General features: G+C 42.4%; 1 protein-coding gene across 15 annotated transcripts in view; it reads left to right on the top strand.

Moving 5' to 3' along the window:
- LIMCH1 (LIM and calponin homology domains 1) overlaps positions 1 to 27,178 on the top strand; it is a 320,528-nt gene that overhangs the window by 207,928 nt on the left and 85,422 nt on the right. For all 15 annotated transcript variants that reach the window (XM_059672538.1, XM_059672529.1, XM_059672500.1 and 12 more), the window contains exons 4-6: positions 13,028 to 13,134; positions 18,045 to 18,075; positions 20,489 to 20,599. In XM_059672538.1, the coding sequence (XP_059528521.1) occupies positions 13,028 to 13,134; positions 18,045 to 18,075; positions 20,489 to 20,599 (249 nt within the window). The remainder of the gene's footprint in view (positions 1 to 13,027; positions 13,135 to 18,044; positions 18,076 to 20,488; positions 20,600 to 27,178) is intronic.

The following is a 27,178-nucleotide window of genomic DNA, read 5'->3' as shown; positions in this document are numbered from 1 at the left end:
TCAGCGGGACATTTTCAGTGACCTCTCCTCCAGCCCACAATTTGAAATACTAAAATTACTTCAGGCCCTGGTATATGTCGATGAGGGCAAAGGTTGCTTTTGGTTTTCGCCTTTGTGGCATTTCCTTTCTTTCTGGCTTTTCCTCCTTCCCAGTAGAGAGGCTGTGACCTCACAATATGATAGGGGTAATGGTGTTTAGATCTATCAATATGGCTCCTGCTTGGCACACTCATTTGTCCTCTAAAATCCTGTTTCTTTTTCTAATGTCATCCACATGTCTGACCTAGACTGTGAAGTGCTTTGTTCCTGGGGTCACCCCTAACTAGTAAATCGTTCTCTTAACTTACAGCCTCTAAAGCCAAGTGTGACATGTATTCTTCTTGTGAAGCCCGAAGGATACAGAGATGAACCAGACCCTGGCTGTTTGCCTCCTCTTAGCCTCGCTTGCCTTGGGGGTTGGCATCACCAGCATAGAAACTGATTGGAGGGTCTCACCAGAGGTTGGCAGTGTTAGATTATGGGCCACAACCTACGTGTGACAACGATTTCACTCTTATTTGTGTGTGATGTGAAATTACAAACCGTGTTTTAATAGTTCATCTGGCTCAGCCTTTCTTAAGCTGTTTTGTGAGATATTAGAAGGTGCGTGATGTAAAAAGGGTCTGAAGTCCAATACATGTTAGAAATGCTGAATTAAAATTAAAGGAGTTTCTTAGTAAGGAATGTCTCAGAGCTGTTAGCCTGAGCAGTATGAATTCCAAGTGGGGGGTATTTTATGCAACATTTTCCAAATTTTATTTGATCCAAAACCCCCCTAGGACATACTCTAGAACAGGCCTAGGATTCTCAAACTGTTATAATGAAGAACAAGTTTTATGGCTGTGGTAAAATATACATGACATAAAATTTACTGTTTTAGCCATTTTTAGATGTATGATTCAGTGGCATGAAGTACATTAACAATGTTGTTGCAATCGTCACTACTATCCATTTTCAGAGCTTTTTTATCATCGCAATTTAAATTGCCATTCTACTGGATATAAAATTGTAGTTTTGGTTCCCACTCTATTGTTATTGTTTGTTTAATTTCTAATCCAATTTGGACTGGTATGCGATCCCATCGCCATTAACTACACAGTTCCAACAACATGCAGTTTGGACAATATCCTAAAATGGTCTATGTCCTGTTCAATGAGATGTGTCCATTGATCACACATGTGGATGCAGTTAGAATGCCAGATTGTTATAAAAGTTTCTAAATACGAATTTTCAATTCTGCGTTTATCTCATCCTGGCCCATAGTGTGACTACCACTGCTGTGAGATGTGCTGAAGTCATACTTCAAATATCAACTATCTGAGTGTTGTGCAAGGAGGTATGATAGATGGTTCAAGCAGTTTTGTTCTAACATAACTGAAAGCTATTTTTCATTCAATTCCCAAAATGCAATTAGTGAATTATGCTGGAAAACAACCTGGCAATGTAACATAATAATGCTTATGTTGAGTTTCAGTGTTAGTAATTTGGAGACTAGTTCAGTAATTTTTTGGAGGGATATAGGCTTTGGAATTTAGACAGCGTTTCCAATAGGCTCCAATCCCGTTTCTCCTGAGATCGCATTGTGGTGCTGACTCCCATGTGGGCTGCGATGTCAAGTCTTTGAGAAGAGAAGCAGCTGCTACGTGGATGGTCCTGAGTCTGGAATCCAGAAAGAGGTCAAATCAAGATGCTGGAGCCATTAGGATTGGACACTCTACTTCCCTAATTGTCCTAAGGGAAAAAGGAGCTCCAACTGCTGTACTGGGGAGGGGCTGTGCTTGGAAAAGCTCTTCCAACCGAGTTCGTTAAGTAGCTTGTGCCTTGTGCCTGCTTCATTCTGCAGTTGGTCTTCCTTGGCCTCAGGCCTGTTAACTTCGGGAAACTGAGGCAGCATTACAGCTCAGTGCACGGCGGACTCTTTCAGAAGGACATCCTTAAAGGAAAACTAAATTTGACCAGCTGTGTTTAGAATGCCAACAGCGGTGGTAATAATTCTGTATTCTGCTCTCTAAGAACTTTCAGAGAAAAATCCGTATCTGGCCCACTTCTGTGAAGGTAGCCAGTGGTGCTGGTTTGGTCCGCCCTCGGCCCCCTTCCTAGGAAACCACATTCTTATTCTTTTGGAAACTGCTCCCTGCCCCTAACCCTCCCTCACCATTGATTAAAATGATTCATGATCTCTTTTACCCCATCCTATTAGTCACTGTGGAAGGGAGCCTGACCCTAGGCAGGCCATGGAGGGACCTTCCTTTTCCTGGGATGTTTTTTGAGCTGCAAGCGGAAAAGAGAATTAGTCCTGTCAGAGGTGACGACCGTGGGTATGGACTGTGGGAAGCAGGGATCCATGTGGAGAAAAACCTGTGTGCAGTGAGGGCAGATAAGCCAAATGCAGAGCAAGCAGACAGGAGGTGACACAGTTGTGGGTTCCAAATACACGAGGCCCTGGTTCCCAGTTGTCTCAAAGAGTCAGCGGCATCATCGCCCCCTGCCCTCCCCCCCCCACACACACACACTCCCTGAGGCTGGGAGGCGCTGAGCTCTGAAATCCAATATAGACCTATTTCCATCTGGGCTTCTCTCACGTGCAAATGAGAGTCCCACTCTCACCATGACCCCTTCCTGACCAAAGCACTTAGCACATTGCCTTTCATCCAATAAGTATGCAATAAATATCTTTGAAAAATTTTGAAAATGTTCAACCAAAGTTAATATAGCATAACTGCTGGCTGTTTGATCTTCACTCTAACACACAGTCCCATTTTGCTCCCATTGCTGACAAAATGTTAACAGATTGTTTTCAAAGGCCTTAAAATATCCAACTTTAAATCTTGGGGGGGGGGGAGGTTATTAGATACAGGACTTGGGATGGGTGAAGTGGAAGGATTTAACTCTTGGGGGCTGATGACATCTGTCCGTTGATGGGGAAGACGTGCAGGCATGGCAGAGAGAATGAGGAAGGAAAAGGAGGCTTGTAAATGCCTGGATGAGGACTGGGAGAGGGGTGCCCAGAAGGATTACCAAGTGGATCCCAGGGGCCCACTGAGGTGGCAGCTCATAAATTGGTAGCAGCTCCAGACCCCATAACAGCACCATTATTTCCAGTAGCACCAGGAGCAGGGCATTGGGGATTTCGGGTTATCAGTAAATAATTCTCCTCTCTTCCCTTCCCAGCTGAGACATAAACACAGGAGTCAGAGATCAAAATATCAGCTTTACTTCTCATGAAACAAATAGGGCAGCACGAGGTTTAGAGCTGCAGCCAAGTGAGTTTGCTAATCCTCAGTCCTAAATTAAACAAATTTATCCACCCATTCCTAGCACAGCTGGTCAACCACAGGCCTCCCCCACAGAGAGAGGCCTCTTACCACATGGCAGAGACAGGACACATGTGTCCTACAGCCAGGCCTTCTTCCACCGAGAGGAAGCCCATAGTGGCTGAGCTGAGCATGCCCCCCTCGCTCCCCACCCCCTCCCCTTCCTTCTCCCAAAGCAGCCTTGAGGAGGAACAGTGAGGGGCCAAGAATGCTTCCCTCCAGGTAGAAATTTGAGGAGCGGGCATACCTGATGGGTTGGGGAAGCTGCCAGACTCATTGCCAAGGCTGACTATTCCATCAGTGCTACTTCCTTTTCCTAGTCCTTGCTCCCTAATAGAAAGACAGAGAAGTGGGGATGTTGGAGATGCCAGCAAGTACTTGAATAATCACACTGGCCTGGCCTGGATCAGGAAGGGAATTAGGCAATGAGGGGAGAGAGAAATGGTCTGAAGGAAAAGGGCCAAGTCTGGAATGAAAGAGCAGGGGAAGAAGTAATGAGAACCCTGGAAGGAGAGGGGCTAAGGCCCAAGAGCAGGATGTTGGAGTTAAGGTTCCACAGGGCAGGTCTGGCTGATGACTGTGATCCTGAAACGGCGTGTGTAAGTAAAACCATTGGAACTGAGGAAGGCAAAGGACTGTAGAGCCAGCTATTGAACAGGTTGCCTATGGAGAACTTAAAGTCACCGAGAATGTTGACTACAGGAAGCGGTGACTCTGGTGCCAGAGTCCTCGGTGATTGTGACAGAAATAATGAGTAAGATGGAAGGTTATTATGGTGAGGCCTGATGGCTCAAACTTCAATGAGATGAGGATTGTTTATGAGGTGACAGAGGGACAAGGGAGCCCTGGGACAAGCAGGGAGCCTTACCCACAGCTTTCCTGAAGGAAACAATCCACCAACCTTCCTCTGACCTGCCCCTCTTTATCTCCTCATCTCTTCTCTGCTAAACATCCCCAAAGTGCCTCTGTGTGTTTTCTCCATCATTTTTATTCTACACGGACTTTAGTTTCCTGCAATCTGGCTTTTACCCTGTCATTCCACTGAAGTTCTCCCAAAAGTCAGTAATACCTTTCTAATCAGGAAGCTCATTCATTGATGTCCATTCCTAATAGACAGAAATATCACAGTGGAGAACACTTATTGTGCCACTGTTCTATTTTAAGCACTTTACTTATATTATCATACTTAATTCCATACAACAGCCTTAGGACATTATGAGTATTCCCATTTTTGAAATTTTTTTAAAATATATTTTTATTGATTTCAGAGAGGAAGAGAGGGAGAGAGAGATAGAAACATCAATGATGAGAGATAATTATTGGTTGGCTGCCTCCTGCACGGCTCCTACTGGAGATTGAGCCTGCAACCTGGGCATGTGCCCTGACTGGGAACCGAGCCCTGATCTCCTGGTTCATAGGTCAGTGCCTAACCACTGAGCCATGCCGGCCAGGCTCCCATTTTTTTTTAATCATTCATTTAGCCTATGCATATTTGTTTATTTTTAATACATTTTTATTGATTTCATAGAGGAAGGGAGAGGGAGGGAAGAAGAGAGGGAGAGAGAAAGAAAGAGAGAGGGAGAAACATCAGTGAGAGAATCATTGATTGTCTGCCTCCTACATGCCCCCTACGGGGGATCAAGCCTGCAACCCTGAACCCTGGCATGTGCCTTTGACTGGAATTGAACCCAGGACCCTCCAGTCCACAGGCTGACGCTCTATCCTCTGAACCAAACCGGCTAGGGCTCTATGCATATTTATTGAATATTTACTCGTTATACCAGAGATTGTTCGAATTAATATCTAGGTTTAAAAAAAAAAAAAAAGAACAGTGCAAAGGCCCTGGCAGGTGTGGATGGACCTGGCTTGACTGAGGACCCGCAGTAGCTGTGTGTGGCTGCAGGGAGAGGGGGGTGGTGGAGAGGGGGTCAGAGAGGTAGTGGGCAGCACATCTGTAGGGCCTTGTAGGCCATTGCAAGGACTTGGACTTTTAGAAGAGAAATCTGAGGCTGAGACCAGCCAGTCAGTGGAAGAACTGAGACCTGCATTATTTGGTGCTGGACACACAGTGCTCCCTGCACAGTGCTCTTACTTGGCTTCCCTGGCAGGCTTGCCTGCTTCCTCTTCGGTCCTTGTTTGCTTCAGGTACAAGGGGCTCCCCATCCTCTAACCATACTTAAATGTCAATATTCTGCACGGTCTGCTTTGGTCTCTCTTGTTCTGTCTGGACTCTCCAGCAATATCATGCTCCCCCCAGTGTCTGCTGTGGGCACATTCTGGTAAATTCCAAACTTGCTTATTCTACTGGGGGCTCATTTCTGAGCTCCAGACACAAATATAAGCTCCCAATAAGCCATAGCTCTTTGAATACAGAATGTTCCAAGCTTATTATTACCATTTCCCAAAAATGTCCCTCCATTCCTGCAGATGGGTCTCAATGGTGAAAAGCCTCGCATCAGCCCAAGCCCCCTCCATCTCTTCGTCCTCTACTCCCAAATCCACTCAACAGCCAAGCCAACAAGGAATGCATCCATCCTCTTCCTTTTCTCTGCTCCGATTGCTCCTGCCTAAATTCAGGCTTCCACATCTCTCCCTGGGCTCCTGTAATAATCTCTTGAACAGACCCTCTCTGCCTGTCGGATCTCTCTTGCTAACACCCGGCATATTCTCCTAGAGTAACAGTCAGATCCCAGGACTGCTGTTGTGCTCATCAACTGGTCTTGATTACCCACTGCCCAGAGAACAGTCCAAATCCTTAGCAGGGCTCTCACGGCCCTCCTCAAGCTAACCTCTCATCGTTTTCTTCACCTCCCCAACCCTTCTGTCTCTTGCTGCAACCGCTATGCTTCTGCCCATTTCACACCCATAAAAGTTTTTCTTCTTCATGTAGCCGCCCCACTGACACCCTCTGGGTTAAACCTCCCCAGAATTCCTCCCCACAGAACCAGCCACCCCTGCCTCTCAGCAGAAGGCCTGGTATCCTCATTAAGGGCTCCCGGCAAACACAAATGCCTTGGAAGTCTGGCGAGTGCTGACTGTGGCTGGGTGTCGGCCAAGCTCGGCTGGAACCCATACAGGCCGGGAGAGCAACCGTGAACACACGGCAGGTACAGGAAATCCCTGAATTCTATTAATTGTGGGGGAAATTCCTGGAGATATTTTGGTAATATATTCCTTCGGTTCTGAATTTCATAATTGCATTTCTGATAAAGGGAGTTTGTTTACTTCACATGCAGAAAACCAAACAAAAACCATGTTTCTAAAAGCTTTAACAGAAAGGTAACATTAGTTCAAACAGAACGGTAACGTTAGGGCTGGTTACTGATTTTCTAAAAAAATCTGGGTCTTCTGAGATGTACTTGCAAATCTTTCTGAAATATCCTAATTCTTATTAAGATTTTAAAAATAAATATTTGTTATAGAAAATGAATGAAAGTAATAAATTCACCAGATGTAATTAATTCCCGTTTCCATTTTGACATTTCCACTTAGTCTTTTCATTTATATAAATTATATAGATACTCTATACATATTGTATTTTGTTATTTTTTCATCCTCATCCGAGGATATTTTCCCATTGATTTTTAGAGAGAGTGGGAGAGAGAGGGAAAGACAGACATAAATATCGATGTGAGAGAAACACATCAATTGGTTGCTTCCTGCACGAGCCCTGACCAGGGCCCGGCCTGGGGAGGAGCCTGCAACCAAGGTATGTGCCCTTGACCGGAATTGAACCTGGATCCTTCGGTCTGCAGACCTATGCTCTATCCACTGACCCAAACCGGCTAAGGCCATATTACATTAAAATACCTAGCGACATAGGCATCTGGATTCTTTTGAAACTCAAATGAGCATTACTTTCATTTTCTGTGAACTCCACTTCCACCATCATGGTGGCCTTTCCCTACTGGTGGTAAAGGAAATAAAGCCAAAAAGATCAGGCAGAGAAGGGGGCTTCCCACTGCTTGTCTGCTTTCTCTAGAGAAACCCTAAGTACCAGTGCCTTCTTAGAGCCGGAAAGCTGCTCGCTACTCCGCAGTGGATGAAGGAAAGAGAGACACCCTTTCTGGTTGGAAATGACAGCTGGAGAGAGGGAAAGTAGCAAGCAGGTCCTTGCTTGCCTTCTGAGGACAAGGGGGAGAAGGGCCTGGATGAGGCAGGGATGTGGGGGGCTGCACTGGAATGAATTGCTGACTCCCCTCCCTCTTGCCCTTTCCTCCCATGGCACTGCCTTGGGCAAGGAAGCCTTTGCTCTGGCCTCTGGAATCCTCCATCCGACTACAGCTATAGCCAAGAGGGACATGTGGTTGGCATTTCTGAATGCAATTTCCCAGTGAAATGTTGTTCTGCTCAGCGGTTAGGTTCCATAATGTAATTATCACTCCCCTTCAGGGACAGTTTGGATTAAGTAGGCTTTTCTGGTCTAAACTGGGAACCACTATGTAAGATTATTTCTCTAGGATAATTACAAATGATGACTTACAAGCAGTTACCTTACAAATGGGCTTCTGGTACAGAGCCTGTGCCTACGTTTGAAGCTGCCTGTGTAAAAGTACCAGATTGACAGTGAATAACAGTAACTAAACAAAAACACCAACTACATGTTTTTCTTTTTCTTTTTGCCATCTACCATGTAACTGACAAGGGCTGTAAAAACACTGTGTCTGTTTTTCAGGAGTGGATAAACTGTTCATCATCTCGCCTTCTGTGACCTGCGTTGATAAGAATGTCATAATAACTTCTATATAATGAGTGTCCCAGAGAGTACCAGACACTAGGCTGTGTTCTTATTATATATTTTCTGTAATTCTGATGTCCCTGTTAGGTTTATGGCACCCCCCACCTTCCAGAATAGAAATATAAGGCTCAGAATGGTTAGGATCTATGCCTAAGATCACATGGCTAATACATGGATGAGGCTGGGACTCTTCCTAGCGTCCTTCTGATCCAAAGCTGTTATACTGTGTTCCTTGATATATTTGTTGTTCTCTCGCTTCCATTGTCTAACTTAAAGTCACACCTCTGTTTATATGTATCTTGAACAATTCCAGCTACTTGATGGATCATGAAAATTAATCTTGAAGATAAGAGACTTTTTTATAAGTCCTTATTATTTTACCTATTAGGAATTTTGTTGTTGTTGGTTTGTTTGGGTTTTTTTTCATTCTTATGAGTACTTAGAACTTAGTACTTACTTTATTTTAAATATTTAGTAAGTTCCCACTATAGGCTAAGGACACTGCTACACTCTGGGGATAAAGACCATCCAGGGCCTTCCTACATCTTGTCTTTGGAGTGAGATGGGAGGGGAGCGAAGTACAAGGACTTATTCAGGGAAGAGGTCCTGTGGAAGGTGGAAAGTCCAGACCTCAACCCCGGCCCCTGGGGACTATTTTCATACACATTTCAGGCCCACAGGTTAATGAAATGGGAAGCCACAGGGCCAAGAAGAAGGAGGAATTAATGCGTGCTAGTTACATAAACAGCAGTATAAATCCATACATTCATAGGAGTCTAGCACAAAATGGACTCTGTTAGGAACTGTACGTTACGCATCTGTGTTGGATGGAGATTCGTGTTACAGTGTTTTCCAGTTAGCCAGAAATGGTCACTTTCCATCAGCAGTACTTAAACATTTATCTCAGTGACTTGGCAATAGTTGTCTCGGAGGTGACTGAGTTTTTCCCTTGAATTTTATGAAACTGGCTTTGCTAGTGAAGTTGTAACTCTATGTAGTTGAATATATTTCTACAAATGTAAAAAACTTTTTCCAAAAATTTTTTTTGAAAATTGTCAAATGTACACAAAAGAATGTCATGGTATATGCCTGCATAACCAGTTACCTACAACAGGGCTGGTGGGCTCCACTCTGTGCCCAATCCAGCCCACCGTCTACTATTGTAAATAAAGTATGTGGGAGTACAGAACCTCCCGTTTATTTATGAATTGTCTGGCTACGAAACAGAGGTGAGTCTCAGCCAGAGACCACCATAGGCCCACAAAGCCATGCTTACTATCTGGCCCTTTACAGAAAATGTTTTCCAGTCTCTGATCTAGATTCACTAAGTGTTGATCTTTTGCTAGATTTGCTGTCTCTCCTTTTCCATGTCAGGCCCACATTCATTCATTTGTTCTCTCTCTTTCTCTCTCTCTCATATATGCATGCACACAAATACATTTTTGACCATGAACCATTTGAAATTATGTTATAGACATTATGATAACTCATCCCTAATAATTCATATACTTGCTTTAATATAAAGGCATTCTCCTTGGCTGGTTAGCTCAGTTGGTCGGAGCATCGTTCCGATATGCCAAGGTTACAGGTTAGATCTACAGTCAAGTCACATATATATAAGAAGCAACCAATGAATGCATAAGTAGGTGGAACAACAAATCAATGTCTTCCTTCTCTTCCTCTTCTTCTCTCTCTAAAATCAATCAATCAGTCAATCAGTCAATCAATCAGTTGAGGCATTCTCTCATATAACCACAATCTCAACGTCATCATGTCTAAGAAAACATTCATTTAAAACATCATACAACATAGGCTACATCTAAATTGGACTTTTATAACCTCAATTACCTTTTCTTTTGGGATCAAGGATCCAGTCAAAGCTCATAGATCATGTTCAGTCATCATATGTCTTTAATGTCCAATTTTGCTTTTTCATGACATTGACTTTTTTTAAAAGTCTTAAAGAACTTCTTTTGAATCCCTACAGAATCATAATAGGTTTGTAATAATATTACATTAGCGAGAGTTGAATAGAGTGGTCATTGTAAATCAGCGTCTTCCACTTCTACCTTGGAAATGAGTTGCTGTTGTACTGCTTGGCTTCTGAAACTAAAACATTAATATGTGCGTTTTGCTTGGAATTGTAAATGTGGAAAAATCGCAGTGTGAAGAGCAGGGCAGATGGGAATTTGTGAGTTGCATTTTATATAATTAAAGGCACAGTGCTTCCTGCCCACTCCGGTGGCGGCCCCTGTTAGCTCTTGGCTGGAGCGTTCTTCCTTCTGGCTTTTCTCCTGACTGGGGTCTGGCTCCCGTCCAGCATCATTAGGTTGCAGCAAGAAGTTGGAAGGAGACCTGCAGTTATTTAAATCTCCCAGCCCAAATTGGTCAGCCAGGCTGGTAACACAGCGCTTTTGTGTTTGCAGTCTGTGTGCTGAATACAGCGTGGTGCTCAGACATGCATCTGGGCATCTGGGTATGCATACGAAAGCGTGCCTCCTCACCTTTCTTGAGAACAAGAGATGCCCCACTCATGTGCTTCCTATGGAACCACAGGGTAGTTACAGGTCTGGTCCTCTTATTGTGCTTGCAAATGATTCCTAGAGAGTACCAGGACACACCCTTTGCTTTGCTCCAGGCTGGAAGCCCTCATAGCTCACAGACCAACCAGAAATATGCCCTAGAAAAAACTTACCTGAACATAGATAAATCTTTGGACATGGGAGGGAACATAGAAAAACTCCAAGGAGAAATTTGATCATTTTAAAATGTGCAAGATAATTGAAGGAGAGACTGGCCAGGGTACAGATGACTTCAGAATATGACCAGCTCATGTTAGTCTACAAGAGGCCTTCTGAATGACACAGGTCTTGTGAATGATGGCCTCTCTTGCCTGCTGAAAAAAATCCAGGGACACCAGAAAGAACACATTCTGGGAAGGGCCATGGGGGAAAGTGAGACTGTAGTCTCTCCTCATTGGTCTCTCTGTCTCCTATCTTGTTCTTTTTAAGTCCTTCCTTCACCCTGTCTACCTCTCCAACCATCTGCTGCTGCTGCAGATCCGGGCATTCATTTCTCAGATCACAGCCCCTTTGTGACTTCCACAGCCTGCCTTCCATGGTTTTCAAGGCCCTCCTTGAGCAGCCCCTGACTCTGTAGCACCATCTTCCTTTGGTGCTGACCTTAGATTTTATGCTGGAGTTCCTCATATATGCCACATTGTTTTGCATCTCCATCCTTCGCTGGCTGTGTGAACTTAGACCAGGTGCTTAATAGTTCTGTGCCTCCAACTGCTCATCTGTAAATGAGGATGAAAGCTCTTGGAAAAACGCTTAGCATATAAAAAGGGCTAAATAAATGTTAGCAGTTTATTGCTATTGCCCTTGTTGTTTTGAGCCTGGGCGTATTAATATTCTTTATTGCCGGATAGAAAATTACTACAAATTTAGCGCCCATTTAAGTCAACACCCGATTATTATCTTGGGTTCTGCAGCCAGAAGTATGGACATGGCATGACTGGGTTCTTTGCTCAGGGTCTCACAAGGCTGAAACCATGGTACTGGAGGGGGGTGAGGTCCTAGTTTAGCTTCATCCAAGCCTCTCCAAGTTCATGTGGTTGTTGACAGAATGCATCTCCTTACAGCTTTAAAACATATGGTCACCAGGAACCCTGACTTTACCTGCCTTTAAAAGCTCCCCTGAGTAGGTCTGACCCAATCAGATGATTTTCTTTTGATTAACTCAAAGCCAACTGGTTAGTAACATAGCCACAGAGTGATTGATAGCTCCTTACATTTATGGTTCTACTGGCACTCAAGGGGAGGGGACCATACACGGTATGTACACTAGGGGGTGGGATTCTTGGGGGTCATCTTAGAATCCTGCCTACACACTGGTTTGTTGGGAAGACCTCTGCTTTCTGTTCACTTGTTGAACTGCATTTGGGTTGAATACATGATTCAGTAACTCCCGCCATCATTTCAGGTTTTTGTAGCATTGTTCTTACAGTATTCAGATGGATTCACATGATCTGGGTTCTGGAGCCAACCTTTATCATTCCTCTCCTATAACTTTCACTAACTAATAGGGCCAGCTAGCTTGTCAGAAGTCTTTCAGGAAGAGAACAGAACCTTGTAACTGCTGAACCTGCTGCTAACACCCCGGACTTCCAGAAGGATGGCCCACAATTGCAATCCCTTCCAAAGCCATTTGTTTATGTTTATGACTCCCAACAGATGATGGCCAGAATCCTCCTTAAGTGTCAACTGTGCCTGCTACTCCACCAGTTCAAAGTATATTTGTACCTGTGAGAGGCAATTTTCACTAGGAGGGTCTTTTGCATTAGTTTCAAAGGCTTTCCTTGCTCCTTTTTTCCCCTCTTCCCAGTTAAGTTTAGATTTTTCCCATTTAATTCCATTTATGTCCACAAAAAGGTATTAGCAGTGAAAACCAACTGATAAAGAATGTATTTTAGAAGATCAATTAAAAAACAAAACTCACTGAAGGTGACACTCTGGTACTAAAACCAATTTTTTTTTTATATAAATTTTGAACCAGATTCTAGGCAATAAGATATGGACAAAACTTTACAATAGGGAATATCTGGTCTTGGGTATGGTACCTCCAAAAGATGCTAAGTTCTGCTTCTCAATGATAGTTTATTTGCAGTTTTACAAAAATGTGTTAAGGTAAAGGGGAAAAAAAATGAATTTGACATGACTGTGGGTTTAAAAGTTTGACATGTCTGCTTACTACAGCATATCCTAACAAAGTATGATTTTTTTTTTTTTTTATCCAACAAGCCATGATTTAGACCTGACTCTTGAGGCCTTGATGACTGCCAACCCTCCAGTAATTTGGACTATTAAAGAGAAAGGGCTGGTTTATAAAGATAATATAAAATAATACAGACTTGAATTTCTTTTCTTCCTCCCAGGACAATATCATCTTATTCTTGAGAGGTTGTAAAGAGCTCGGCCTTAAAGAATCTCAACTTTTTGACCCTAGTGACCTACAGGATACATCCAACAGAGTAACAGTCAAGTAAGTAACACATGATTTATATTTAAGGAAAACCCATTTATGGTTTGATTTGTAGTTTTGTGATGATGTTTTAAGCTTTAAGAGGCAAAGAATTGGGCATGCCTCATAAAATAAAAATGTAAAGGTAAAAATCAGGCTTTCAAATCAAGACACATTGACCTTCCCTCTGTGTATCGCTTTCATTCTGATTAAATAGAATTTTTTGAAATGCAAGTATCACTCCTATAAATTAGGATGTTAAAGAGAAGGAGAAAAATATTAGGTGAAACTTAAAGGAGGTGAAGGCAAGAGAGAAATATGCACAGAATCTGTGTGAATTAGACAAAAAGCTTTTATTGGCTCCATTTAGGCATTTGAATAGGCTCTTGGAAGACTAAAAACTTGGTAAACAGATCTCAACTCTGTTTATTATGCAAAGAGCCCAATAGATCATGGAGAAATCTCTTCTTTTACATTTGTAACTGTTTTCTCATATGTGTCAATGATCAAATTCTTTGAAGATGGATCACTGGCCATTTACCTATTGTTGACTGTATCTACTCAATGAGCCATGTTTGGGCCAAAAAATTCCTGGGAAAGAATGTAAAGTAAAAGAAAAGGCAATGTGCTTCTCTGTAAAGAAATAGATCATGACTAGAGTAATGAGAAAAAAAGTCCTTATGACTCTACAAATTTCACATAAAACATTTTTCACTTTAGTCAAAAAATATATGGCATGGATATACTTTATTAATAACCTTAATTGCATGGGAAGAATCTGTGGACTGGCTGCACTTCTTTTGGTTACTTTTGGGTTATTTTATCATAGAAGAACAGAAAAGGGGAGAAAAGCCAAAATCCGGAGCTGTTAATTTTATACCACTTGACAGTATTGATTTTTTTTTTTTTAATGATGGCGGAAAATGGAAACTACTGAATGAAATCCAGTTAGGAAATTATATTGGATTTTATTATTTGCAATGGGAAATAAGGGGGATTCAGCCATGATTGATTACATAAAATCACTTCTCTGTTGTGAATGTGTCATTCTTTAATATTTCTCATAGGAAAATGTTGGCTAAGGACAAAAATAACAATAAAAATTATGATATTTGAATGTGGAAACCACCATAAACCTCATCTCAGTCATTATATGCTCCATTTGTTATTGTACCCAGCCTCTATAAATCACTGTTCATTTTAGGAAATTGTTTCAGGTTCTGCCTCATCTCACATTGTAGTTTCACCTGGTGGCAAGTGACCAAAAACAATATTTAACTGTGCAACATCATAATAATTAGTCACACACACATTGCTTGGGGGAAAGTTCACTTTGATGTATTTATTCATTTATTAGAGCTACTTTAAATCACTCTTACTAAACCAGGAGAATTCTAAGATTGGTTTTGGAAATTCAGAACTCTTAGCATCTTTCTTGCTACCTGCAAAAAAACGTGCATCAGGAAGTTGGATGTTTAGCCCTCCATCTGCTTCTCTCTACTTCTGTAATCCTAGGCAAGTTCCCTTGTTTCAATAGGGTTTTCCTTTAAAAAACAACAACAAAGTTTTTATTGATTTCAGAGACAGGAAGGGAGAAGGAGGAAGAGATAGCAACATCAATGATAAGAGGGAATCATTGATCAGCTGCCTCCTGCGCGCCTCCTACTAGGAATCGAGCCCACAACCTAGGCATGTGACCTGACCTGACCAGTAATTGAACCATGTCCCCCTGGTTCACAGGTCGATGATCAACCACTGAGCCATACCGGCCGGGCCGTCTTTTCATCTATAAAATGAAATTGGACAGATGTTTTCTCAGGTATAATTCTAGCTAAATTTTTCTCAGTGAAGATCTGAGAAGACAGTTAGCCAACTTCTGAAAAAAGAGACTTTAATTCGAAGGCACAGAAAGCAACCTAAAGGGGGAAAAGTCACTTAGACCAATTGTATACAGACATAGTCACTTCTCGGTTACTGTCGCATCTTCCCCTTCTTTTCTCTGTCCTTTTCTTTATCTTTCCCTCTGCTTCTTTTCCTCATCTTCTCTTCCCTGTGCTTCCCTTCCCTTCTTTATCTTGTCTTTCAGTCTATCTTCCCTTTTACATTTCTTCTACTTATTTTCTCCCCTTTTTAATTTTTCTTTCACTTGAGCATTAATATTCTCTTTAGGTAATACTTTTCCATCATCTTCTCCTATGACACTATCAGTTTTCATTCATTCATTTAACCAGTCTTTACTGGGCAGCTACTCTGTGTCAGATACTTTCCAGTCACCAGAAAACCGGAAGAAGAAGAAAGATAGTAATAAGTCCAGAGGTGGTCAAGAATAGCCTCTCTGAAGAGACAGCATTTCAGCTGTGAGCTGAGACATGAATGGGAAGCAAAAACCAGCCATGCAAAGATCTGTAAGGCATGTAGTGTAGAGGAAGAACGTATAGAAAGGCTGGGGAAGACGAAACCAACTTGATGTTTAAAAACAAAAGTAGCCAGCCCTCGTCCTTTTGGCTCAGTGGATAGAGTAGCAGCCCACGAGTTTGGGCACATTCCTTGGTTGCAAGGGCACATTCCTTGGTTGCAAGCTTATCTGGGGGATCCCTGGCCCTGGGCAGAGCGCGTGTGGGAGGCAACCAACCAATGTGCCTCTCTCACGTCAATGTTTCTCTCTCTCTCTGTCTCTCCCCCTCCCTTCCACTCTCTCTAAAAATCAATGGAAAAATATCCTCAAGTCAAGATTAACAAAAAAGAAAAGTGGCCAGTGTGGCAGAAGGGTACTGAGCAAGGCTGAGTGTGGTGGGAGGGGCAGTCCACAAGCCCGGTAGGATTCTGAAGTTGGAATCATTATAGAGAAAATGTTTTATTTCACTGAATGAATATTTAGAACAGAAATAATTTTATATGAAGATTATGCCATAAATTCATTGACAGTACTTAGAAAATCATTTCTAGTTTTAGGGAGAGGTGGGGCTTTCTGCTTATGACTTTTCTATAAATGGCGCTGGTTAACTTGGCACTGTTGTGAGACATTCGCACCAGACATAAGCTTTATAGCTCTCGTAGATTCAAGTAGAACTGCTCTATTTCTCTACTTTTTCCTCTGAGAGTTGAGCTGAACATCAGCAGCGATGGAGAATCACCCCACTGACACCAATTAATGTCATAAGCGATAAGTTATAGGGGTAGATCCCACAGAGGAAATTTCGATGCTTTTCTGAAATTGTTTTTTAAAAAACACTCTCGAGTTTTCATGGTAGGTAATTTTTTTAGATTTTTTTTTCTTTTGAGAAGTAACTTGAGTAGACTAGAAAGGAAAAACCTGCAAATGATTACTGAATGTGTAATTTAGTGAACTCTACCTATAATGGATGCCAGACTACCTAGATGGGGAATGAAAGCACAGTCCAAAGGGCAGGCAGCAAGAATCATTCCAGGGAATCGGAGCAACTGGATGAAAATGAGGAGAGGCTTTCCATTGCTCCCCAGGATTTACCTGCAGAGTTTGGAAGCATTTTCACATTACTGTTTGCTGTGTGGAAGCCGTCCAGCAGATATTCTGTGAGCTCCTACTATGTGCCCAGCATGATTTTTTTAGAACTGGGTCACAGTTTTAATCAATGAACTTTCATTGTCAATGCAGAAAAAGTTGGGTGTTCCCTGTTCTTAACTTGTTTTTCATACAAATTTCAAATCCTTTGTAGATTTTGTTTGTTTTCATCTGTTTCTTTTGTTAAACTTTTTAAAAATCCTAGCAAATATCTGGCATAACATTTTTTCTGTTAAAAGGAGGGAACAGGAAAACATTCTCTTAATTGAATCCAAATTGGACCAGCGCTTCTTTTAATCCAGGTCCCTATTGATGGGTTTATCTTAGTATGTACCACTTCGTTTTCCAGTTCCTCAAACTTCAATGGACTTAAAATTGTGCACCTAGTCATTGACATGTACTTTGGATCAGAATATGCAGCAATGAAGTAGTTGGAGTGTATAAACTTGAAGGAGTTCTTGACTGGCTTTACAATAGTATTACATTCTCCCTCCTGTACCCCCACTTGTGGGGAAAAACAGTATTTGTTTTTCCTGGTATTTATTTGTTGACATGTTAAAGAAACTTTGGAATAATCTTAGAGAAATTTTTATATTTCACTGTATGAATATTTAGAAAGTTCCACCACCTAGCTTATTTGTTTGTAGTTTGAGAATAAATATTTATGTATATTTAAGAATGCACATGTGTATAGCTAAACATAACATACTTATTTTCTTGCTCGTGGCTAATTCCCAACACTAATTTATTTCCATAAGAGAAAAGGACAAATATTTGGATATTATTGCCTCTTGTACATATCTTTCTAGGTTTATTAATTAAGGTTTTAGACCTATGTTAAAAGTACTTGTATGAAAAAAATTTGAAAGTGCAGATTTCCACTTGACAGTGGTTTATAATCAAGGCAAAATTTTACTTTAACAGTTAAACTTGGAGAATCTCTAATAATAAAAGTGTAATATGCTAATTAGAATGGACGTCCTTCCAGATGAAGCCAGGACTGAGAGGGAAGCGGGGGTCCCAGGTGCCAGAGGAAAGCCAAGACTGGCAGCTGGGGGAAGGAAGGCCTACTCTTGCATGAATTACGTGCATCGGGCCTCTAGTACAAATATAAACAGTCTTGGGTTTACTAGTAAGTGGAATTCTTTATTTTCCAAATGTTAGTCTTAATGTTTTCATGGTGCACTATGAAACTTCAAGCCCACTTTGCATTTTCTTAACAGTTTTTCTTAGTACCTGAAATAATAATCATCGGCCTTAAAATACTATATTTTCCTGGTTTTATTATATTAGTTAATTCAAATATATCTTGGAAGTATGTGTGTAAGGAAAGGTCACAGTGAAGAAACTACTGTTCTGACCATATTTTCTTTTCCTTTTCCTTAATTAGGAGCCTTGATTATAGTAGGAAGCTGAAAAATGTAAGTGTTTTAACTTCACTTTCCCACCTTATTCTTTCTGAACTTTGATGGTTCAAGTGTAAAATTTAGTACATAAATTCAGTGTCTCTCCTATGCTGTTCCAGAAAGAGTTTTAGAAAACTAGTATATGTGTCTCTGATAGAATAATTAATGACTATGATAGAAATAAAAATGGTAGTTTGGGGGGGGGGGTCTTTTTAATTAAAGTGCTCAACCCAGAAATGAGCAAATGAAAGCCTTTGCTCTGGTTGTGATTCAGTTTCTTAAACACAAGACGATGTCTCAGCAGTGACGTTAGTTCCTGGCTGTTGGTTGGCATATTTGGGATTATTAAATTAAGCAGTTGGGCAAATTGTTTCAGGGAGAGATCAGCACAATGTGAATAATGTTGACTGTCATGGGCCTGTACTTTTTTTCTCCTACTAATCTTTTGAGTTTTTATTAGTATTTCCCCAAATCAACTTTTTGGAGTTAGATCTTATTTTCAAAAAGCAAGTATATTACTGCTCTTTTATTTTTTTTCTTTATTCTATTTTATTTTATTTCTTCCCATCCCCATTTATTTCTTTATACCCTCTTCCACCTCCACCTACTTCCCTAACCCCTGCAATCACCACACTGTTGTCATGCCCATAAGTTCTTTCTCTTTTTTCTCCTCTTTTTGCTTAATCCCTCCACCCCCACCCCTTATTTTAAGGTTAAATTGAGGAATGTAAGAAATGGCCTTCTGCATATAAAATAGAAAACTAAGCTGTGATCCCCTTTTGTTTTTAGTTTCTAGGGTGCTATGATATTTGATTGACAGTCTTATTCTTATCTTCTTTTTGTTCTTCTATAACACTAGGGCTATATGCCATTTTCCATGACACAATTTTAAACAAATCAGAGAACCTATCATTTCAAACACAAGACAGTTCTGTTTTCTATTCTCCTATTACGCCTTTCAGGATAGCCTCACACTCATATGCTTATGTTCCTACTTAATGTCCTGACATTTGGAATTGTCTGTTCTCTGGAAATTCATTTGTAAGTAATCAATTAAAAAAAAAAAAAGACTTTCTGGAAGTTTTGAAGGATTCCTGAAGTAAAATTTTTTCCACAGAGGTAGAAAACCAAATCATAGCTAAGCACTGATGGCACATTACTGTATTTGGGGCTTGTTGTCATCTGGACCCATGTACCCATAACATTATCCAAAGCATTTTCTGGCCTAGCAAGTATAGAGGGACAATAAGTACTTCCCAGCCTGGATGAAGCAATAGGTTCGAATGGGAAAATGAAATAATAGTCTTAGCTTTTCCATAAGCTTCAGATCCCAATAATTCAGTGTTAAGGATTCATCTTTAGCCAACCCCTGCTGGATTTTATGGGACCGTTGGTGTAAAGAGCATTTACTTTTATGGACAGTTTCTTTGGAAAGACAGAACAAAATAACTTCGGGCTGTAGCTTCTGACCATTGAATACGCACAGACATTCTTAAACATTCTTAAACATGTTGAATCTCTATAACTATTAAGGTAGTTTAATTGGCAATAACCTTGTCCAGGCTAAATATTTCTCTTTTCAGATTAATGGGAGTCCACCTGTAACCCAAAACTAGATATCTGCACATAGTATTCTTACATTGTTTTCTTCTGACCTTAGTTAGACATGTTGTGTTGATCTTGTGCTGGAAACCACTAATTAACCTCCATCACTTCTTCAAGATTTTTGCCATTGATCTTAGCAGAGCCTCTGTGCCCACAATTAGAAGGTGTAGACCTTTGAAAGCACCTCTCTCACAAGGAAATGACAACCTAGTCATTACTTGTCTAGGTAAAAATGCCAAGAGTCTCTGAAAAAATTTGCTTCCTAATTTTGAATATTTAAATATTTCATTATACAAAAATAATTTTAGAGGATTTATTTTTTCCTTCTTGCTGTCTTATAGATGAACTCTTTCTAAAACTGGAGTCTCATTTTAACTACTGAATCATGTTTGTGTTGACCAATACAGTATTAAGTTCTTATTAAAATGATTTACATTTAATGGTTACCTCATGGATGGTGTTTTTTACATATATATGTCAATAAAATATATATATATTTCTTTATTGATTTCAGAGAGGAAGGGAGAAGGAGAGAGAGAGAAACATCAATGATGAGAGATAATCATTGATTGGCTGCCTCCTGCACACCCCACACTGGGGATGGAGCCCGCAACCAAGGCATGTGCCCTTGGCCGGAAATCGAACCTGGGACTCTTCAGTCCACAGGCCGATGCTCTATCCACTGAGCCAAGCTGGCTAGGGCGAGGATGGTGTTTTCATAAATCAGTGGATTTCCTGTTAGTGGAGCTTTATTGACTCCTTAGTTTAAAAGTAATTCTTGAGAGAAAACTCTCCCGCTCTTGTGCATGGTTTTGTTTCACAGGTGTTAGTTACCATTTACTGGCTGGGAAAGGCAGCAAATAGCTGTGCATCCTACAGTGGAACGACGCTGAACTTGAAGGAGTTCGAAGGCTTGCTGGCTCAGATGCGAAAGGTAACAGCTTTTGTTCTTTATCCTGTAAAGTTCAGATGAGAAGGGAAAGCAACCCATTTGCCCGTTTTTAAGATCCTTACAGTTCTGGGCAGTGGAATTGAACAGGCCAACAATGTCATGCACTCACGGAAATGGCCACTTACCATACCAATGATGTCCTAGCCAATGACATCTTTCCCTGGTGCATTCCACGCTCACCTGAACTTCTATACCCTTTGGAGAATGGGAGACCTGAGCTCCTCCAACTTTAATTTCAAAAGAGCGATTCAATCTGTCAATATATGGCTTTGTGTGCCAAAGAGCTCGGTGCTTGTTTTCTTGGGGGAATAATGCCTGAATTAAACAATACAGCATTATACAAAAATGAAGACTTGTTCTGCACTTTTGTCCTAAAGGTCATTTTGATTGCCCGTCAGGCCCCTGGTGTGGGTGAGGTCAGCATCAGCCAAGTTATTGCCTGGGCATCCACCCTGCACAGGCTCTGGATAGTTAGGCGCATTCTCTTCTAAGATGTGCCTTTCATGGCCATTGTAGTTCAGTGAGCTGGACATTTGGAAAACATTTTTGACAGCATTTAAAGCTTTATTTGATTATGGGAAAGACCTACGGTAAGAATTTGTCAAGGAGACAGTGGGACGTTTTATGTGTGCCTGCCTGTGTGTTCCTTTCTAAGGTTCAGCAGTATAGATGAACTCATTCAAAGTGCTAGGATATAGAATGACCCGAGAGAAGCCCCGCCCAGCCCGCCTCAGTGAATAGGTGAGGCTCATTTGTCATCAGCAGCTTTCGCGGGCTTTGGATAAGGCCCACATTGGGGCGCAAGTCAACTGAGGCTTTGCTCTTCTTTTTTCTCCAACATGCAAACTAACTGCACTAATGAGACCTCACGAAGGAACCCTCCATGCTCTAACATTTTCCTTTTAACACTGAAAGCAAGAAATTGCTTGAACTTTCTAATAATGTAGACTTCTTTCCTTAAATTAAAGCTAATAGCCCTCACAGTTCTTCTCATTTGCCTGGAGCCTGTCTGGCTCACATATTTATAAATGGACAATGCTTCATATTGGTTGTAATACAAATAAACAAAGTTTTAAAGCTAAATTACTTTTAAAAAATAAGACAAACACACCCGCTTCATTAAGCACAATACATTGTTTCTTAGTGTTTCTTAGCTCTTATTTGTCCTTTAATTTATTTATTTTTTTTATCTAACTCCCTAGTTAGAGAAAGTGCAAATCCAGTACAGACCCAGTCAGGAGTTGTGTAAACTAAATTCTTTATATATTAAATTTGGAATGGAATAGTGCAGTGATAGCGAACCTATGACACCCGTGTCAGAGGTGACACGCGAACTCATTTTTTTGGTTGATTTTTCTTTGTTAAATGGCATTTAAATATATAAAATAACTATCAAAAATATAAGTCTTTGTTTTACTATGGTTGCAAATATCAAAAAATTTCTATATGTGACACGGCACCAGAGTTAAGTTAGGGTTTTTCAAAATGCTGACACGCCGAGCTCAAAAGGTTCACTATCACTGGAATAGTGATATGAGTCATCTCTTTAAACCACATATTCAAAAGCTCTGCCTCAGTTCCCCTGCTGGATTCTCCTGGAATCTGGTTTCTTCTTGGTATTGCCATTTCTTACCCCTAGTCCAGCTCCTCTACAATCTGAGAAGTTATTGGTTTCTTCAGCTTAGCTTGGCTTTCTATTGAGATAATTGGTTATTTCACTTGCCTTGAAATGGCCTGTTATTGTGAACAGTTGTTGCCTTTTTTAATGAATATAGATAATGTCACAGGATGTGGGAGAGTAGTTAGTATTAGTATCATTGGACAAAACATGACATAACTAAAATGGCCAGCTGTGGTAGTCTCAGGCTTCTATATAGACAGTAACTGACCTGAACTTCACAGGTCTTCCTAATACCTGGAAATATTAGTTTATCTGGAATATATACTCTTTCATTTTCTCAATTAGGATTGGTTTCAACTGGGAAATGCAGAAAAGTCTAACAGTAGCTTCAATAAATAGAATTTTATGTTGAAGTCACATAAATGAGGTCTGGACATGAGCAGCCCAGGGCTGGTATAAGCTGGTGATCTTCAGGGACCCAGGCTCCTTCCGTCTTTTTGCTCCATCATCTTCAACCCATGGCTCCTCGCCTGCTGATTCAAGATGTTCTTCTAGCTCCTTGTCCAGAAAGGCAGGGAATTCTTCCCCTAGTCCCAGCTGTAAAATTCCTTAGGGTGTACTCTGACCCAATGTGGGTCTTTTCTCTGAACTAGCCATGTGACCAGGGGCAAGGGACACCATGACTGGCCTAAGCCACTACTTTTTCAAGGGGTATTAACCAGAACAAGGGGATAAGAGGGGTCACAATAGAGAAGCCCAGACCTCTGCTCAACATAGCAACCACCATCAACTTCTCTTTCCTTAACTTGCCTTATTTTTCAGTGACACCACCCAACTTTGTATTCATGTTTTTCTGTTTACATTTTGTCTTCCAAACTAGCACATGAGGCCCATGAAGATGGGGTATTTATCAGTTTTTCTGAATGTTGTGTCCCCAGCACTAGGAGAGTGTCTGGACACAGAAGATACTCAGCAAATATCCGTGGAATGAATAGCCTCCCAACCAGAGTGTGATGGGCAGAGATGGGTCATCGGGCTGAAAAATCAGAACCTGAAAACCTCCAGAACAGGATTGAGCCACCTTATAAATCACAAAGGGAGCAGGAAATGTTGGGTGGTAAAACCGAGGCATCTGGAGTTTCTCAGATACCATAAGTCAGTCATCTACCAAACACTCGCTGGTTCTCATTATCTCTGACAAAAAGGAATAAGAAGAGGACAGATGAGTGAAATAATTCAAAAATGTCATGGAAACTGGTTGTTCTCACCCCATTCATTAACACACTTTTACTGGAACAACTAGAAATTAGCACAATGGACAGATTGGAGTCTTATCTCCCTTCCCTGGAGTGCTCTCTGTAGAAGACAGGATGCTGCTGGGCTTCTAGGTGAAAGACAGAGGACTAACTAGACCCCAAGACAGGTGAATTTAAACTATGCTAGCCTTTGCATTGGTTTATAATCTTCTACTCTCTCCCCAAAGCTTAATTCTGGGTGACAATGGAATCCAATACAATTGTCCATCTAGCTGATATCTACACTAATAAAAGACAAACATGCAAATTAACCATACCTTCGCTATGCCTTAAGTCACGCCCACCAGCCAATCAGAGCAACTATATGCAAATTAACCCAACCAAGATGGCAGCTGACAGCCACAGAGCTGGAGCAAACAGGAGGCTTAGTTGCCCCAATGATGGAGGAAGCCAAGCTTCCCCACCAGCTGCTGCCTCCTCTCAAGGCAACCAAGTTTCAATTACAGAAGGTAAATAAACCCCAGATACCTGCTTCCAGCCGCCATGGCCATGGAGCTGGAGTGAGCAGGAGGCTTGGTTGCCCCAGCGATGGAAGAAGCCAAGCTTCCCGGCCGGCTGCTGCCTTCGTTCAAGGCAACAAAGTTTCAATTATAGAAAGTAAATATACCCCAGATACCTGCTTCCAGTCGCCATGGCCATGGAGCTGGAGCAAATAAAAAAAAAAAAAAAAAAAAAAGGAAAGGCTGGGAGCTTCGGTTGCCGGAGAGCTTGGTCAGTCTGAAAACAGCCATCAGCCCTTCACCCAGGCTGGCCAGGCACCCCAGTGGGGACCCCCAACCTGAAGGGGGTGTGAACAGTCTGAAAATGGCCCTCAGCCCCTCACCCAAGCTGGCCAGGCACCCCAGTGGGGACCCCCACCCTGAAGGGGGTTTGGGCAGCCTGAAAATGGCCCTCAGCCCCTCACCCAGGCTGGCCAAACCCCCATGGGGTGAGGGTCCCCACTGGGGGGCTTGACCAGTCTGCAAACAGCCATCAGCCCCTCACCCAGGCTGCCCAGGCACCCCAGCGGGACCCTCACCCTGATCCAGGACACCCTTCAGGGCAAACCAGTAGGCCCCCACCCGTGCACCAGGCCTCTATTCTATATAATAAAAGGGTATTATGCAAATTGACCCTAACAGCAGAACAACTGGGAATGATTGGTCACTATGACACACACTGACCACCAGGGGGCAGACGCTCAATGCAAGAGCTGCCCCCTGGTGGTCAGTGCACTCCCACAGCGGGAGCTCTGCTCAGCCACAAGCCAGGCTGATGGCTGCCAGCACAGCGGTGGTGGTGGGAGCCTCTCCTGCCCCCTCAGCAGCACTAAGGATGTCCGACTGCAGCTTAGGCCTGCTCCCCGCTGGCAAGTGGACATCCCCCGAGGGCTGCCGGGCTTCCAGAGGGATGTCTGACTGCCAGCTTGGGCCTGATTCCCCCGAGGGAGCAGGCCTAAGCCAGCAGGTGGACATCCTCCAAGGGGTCCCAGACTGCAAAGGGGCATAGGCTGGGCTGAGGGACCCCCCCCCCCCCCCCGCACCGAGTGCACAAATTTTGTGCACCGGGCCTCTAGTCTACAACTATATTTCTGGCTGAAGAACCAGCTTCTTAATTCACCTCAATGTTCCACGAGACCAGCGTGGCCAAGGATGGCCATGGGTAGCCTAGTTTTCACTTTTCAAACTGGCCATGCCATCCAGCTTCCAGCTCTCACTTGATCCAAGGTTTTACTCTTGGCTCCCTACACAGTCATGAACAGAACAGTCTTCCTGTTTTTCTTTCCCATAACTACTAGTAGCTGTGAGAATGCAGCTGAGGTTCCAAGAACCATGCTGACTTTTTCTTCGCTTCTCTTCTCCTATGGTTTGTAGAGCAGGGGTGAGGGGAACATTTGGGCCTTTTGGAGAGACCTTTTGGTACTATTTTCTTGAAAATCCAGTTTTGTGATGCTGCCCCAAGCAGTTTATAAAATTTTGTCATTTCTAGATGTAACGAGTGGCTCAGCTCCCTGAGTGTCTGCCCTCCCTATTGAGAAATTGGACCAAAGCATCTAAATATGAGATATAAATGAAGAAGGATATAGGAGAGTTTCTGTGTATATATAACTACATTTATAAGTTTTATGTGATTTATATATTGTTATTTACATATACAGATGAATACATATCAATAATTATAACCATAGCTAACACTTCTGAGCACTTAGCATAAGTCAGGCATTTTTTTCTGAATGCTTTGCATATAGTAACACTTAACCCTCTCAGCAATCCTGTGAGATAGGTTAGTTCCATTTTACAGATGAGAAAACTGAGAGTGGGCAAGGTAGAATAACTTGGCTAAGGTCATACATCTGACAAGGGGTGGAGCCAGGACTTAAACCCAGTCAGTCAGGCTTCCAAGACGTGCTTATAACCTATTCTAAACTGCCCCAACTGCCTCTCTTTTGCAATATTTATAGTTTGGGGACCTGGGCATAAACAGCACTTAGTGAAGGGACTTTACCAAGGTTAGCATCATCCACAGAGTAAGGAGGCAGTGTCTAGTAATTGGAAGAGGCAATGATGCTGATGGTGGCAGCTGTTACTACACCAAAGTTAATCAAATGGGCTTAGGTTTACCTTGGGATGTGAAGACAGGGGTCTGTGTTGGGATCACAGCTTTCTTTACTATGTGACCCCAGGTTACTTATTCTTTCTGATTCTTATTTTTCTCTTCTTTAAAATGGGGACAATGCTAACCACATCACTGGCGTGGGAGGATGGGAGGATTAAATAATCCTATATAATAAAAGGGTAATATGCAAATAGACCGAACAGCAGAACATTTGAACAACCAAAGTATAATATGGTAATGATATGCTAAGGCTGCTCAACGGCTTGTTATGATGTGCACTGTCCACCAGTGGCAGACACTCAACTGGTCGACCAGTTGCTATGACATGCACTGACCACCAGGGGGCAGATGCTCCAACCAGTAGGTTAGCTTGCTGCTGGGGTCCAGCCTATCAGGACTGCGCGTGATGGGCCAGACACGCCCTGGAGCCCTTCTGCAGTCCCTCCCCGGCCCGATTGTGCACTGGTGGGGTCCCTCAGCCTGGCCTGTGCCCTCTCCCAATGTGCGACCACTCGGGGGATGTCAGAGAGCCAGTTTCAGCCCAGTCCCGCAGGCCACTCCCCTTGGGAGGGTGCCATTCACAGGGCTCATGGCTGGTAAGCGCTGCTGTGGCAGCACAAGCCTCTCCCCGATCGGGACTGATTGGGCATGAGCCCGTGGCAGGCACAGTGGGGCCAGGATGAGCAGGAGCGGCAGGTAGGAGCTGCAGGTGGTTTTGGACTGCATGTTTCAGCCTGATCCCTGCAGGCCACCCAGAGGGACCCCACCCATGCACGAATTCATGCACCGGGCCTCTAGTATAACATATAAAAAACATCAAGCATAGCCCCAGACCTGTAGTAAATATTCAATAAAAACAATGTTTCCAAGACACATATGAAAACATGCTCAAAGTCACTAATCATCCGAGAGATGCAAATCAAAACAACAATGAGGTACCATCTCACACCTGTCAGAATGGCTATCATCAACAAATCAACAAACGACAAGTGCTGGAGAGGATGTGGAGAAAAAGGAACACTTGTGCAC

The sequence above is a fragment of the Myotis daubentonii genome, chromosome 1 (genome assembly GCF_963259705.1).
Source record: "Myotis daubentonii chromosome 1, mMyoDau2.1, whole genome shotgun sequence".
Lineage (NCBI taxonomy): Eukaryota > Metazoa > Chordata > Mammalia > Chiroptera > Vespertilionidae > Myotis > Myotis daubentonii.
Note: the sequence above shows the minus strand (reverse complement) of the source record. Positions and strands in the feature narration are given on the sequence as shown.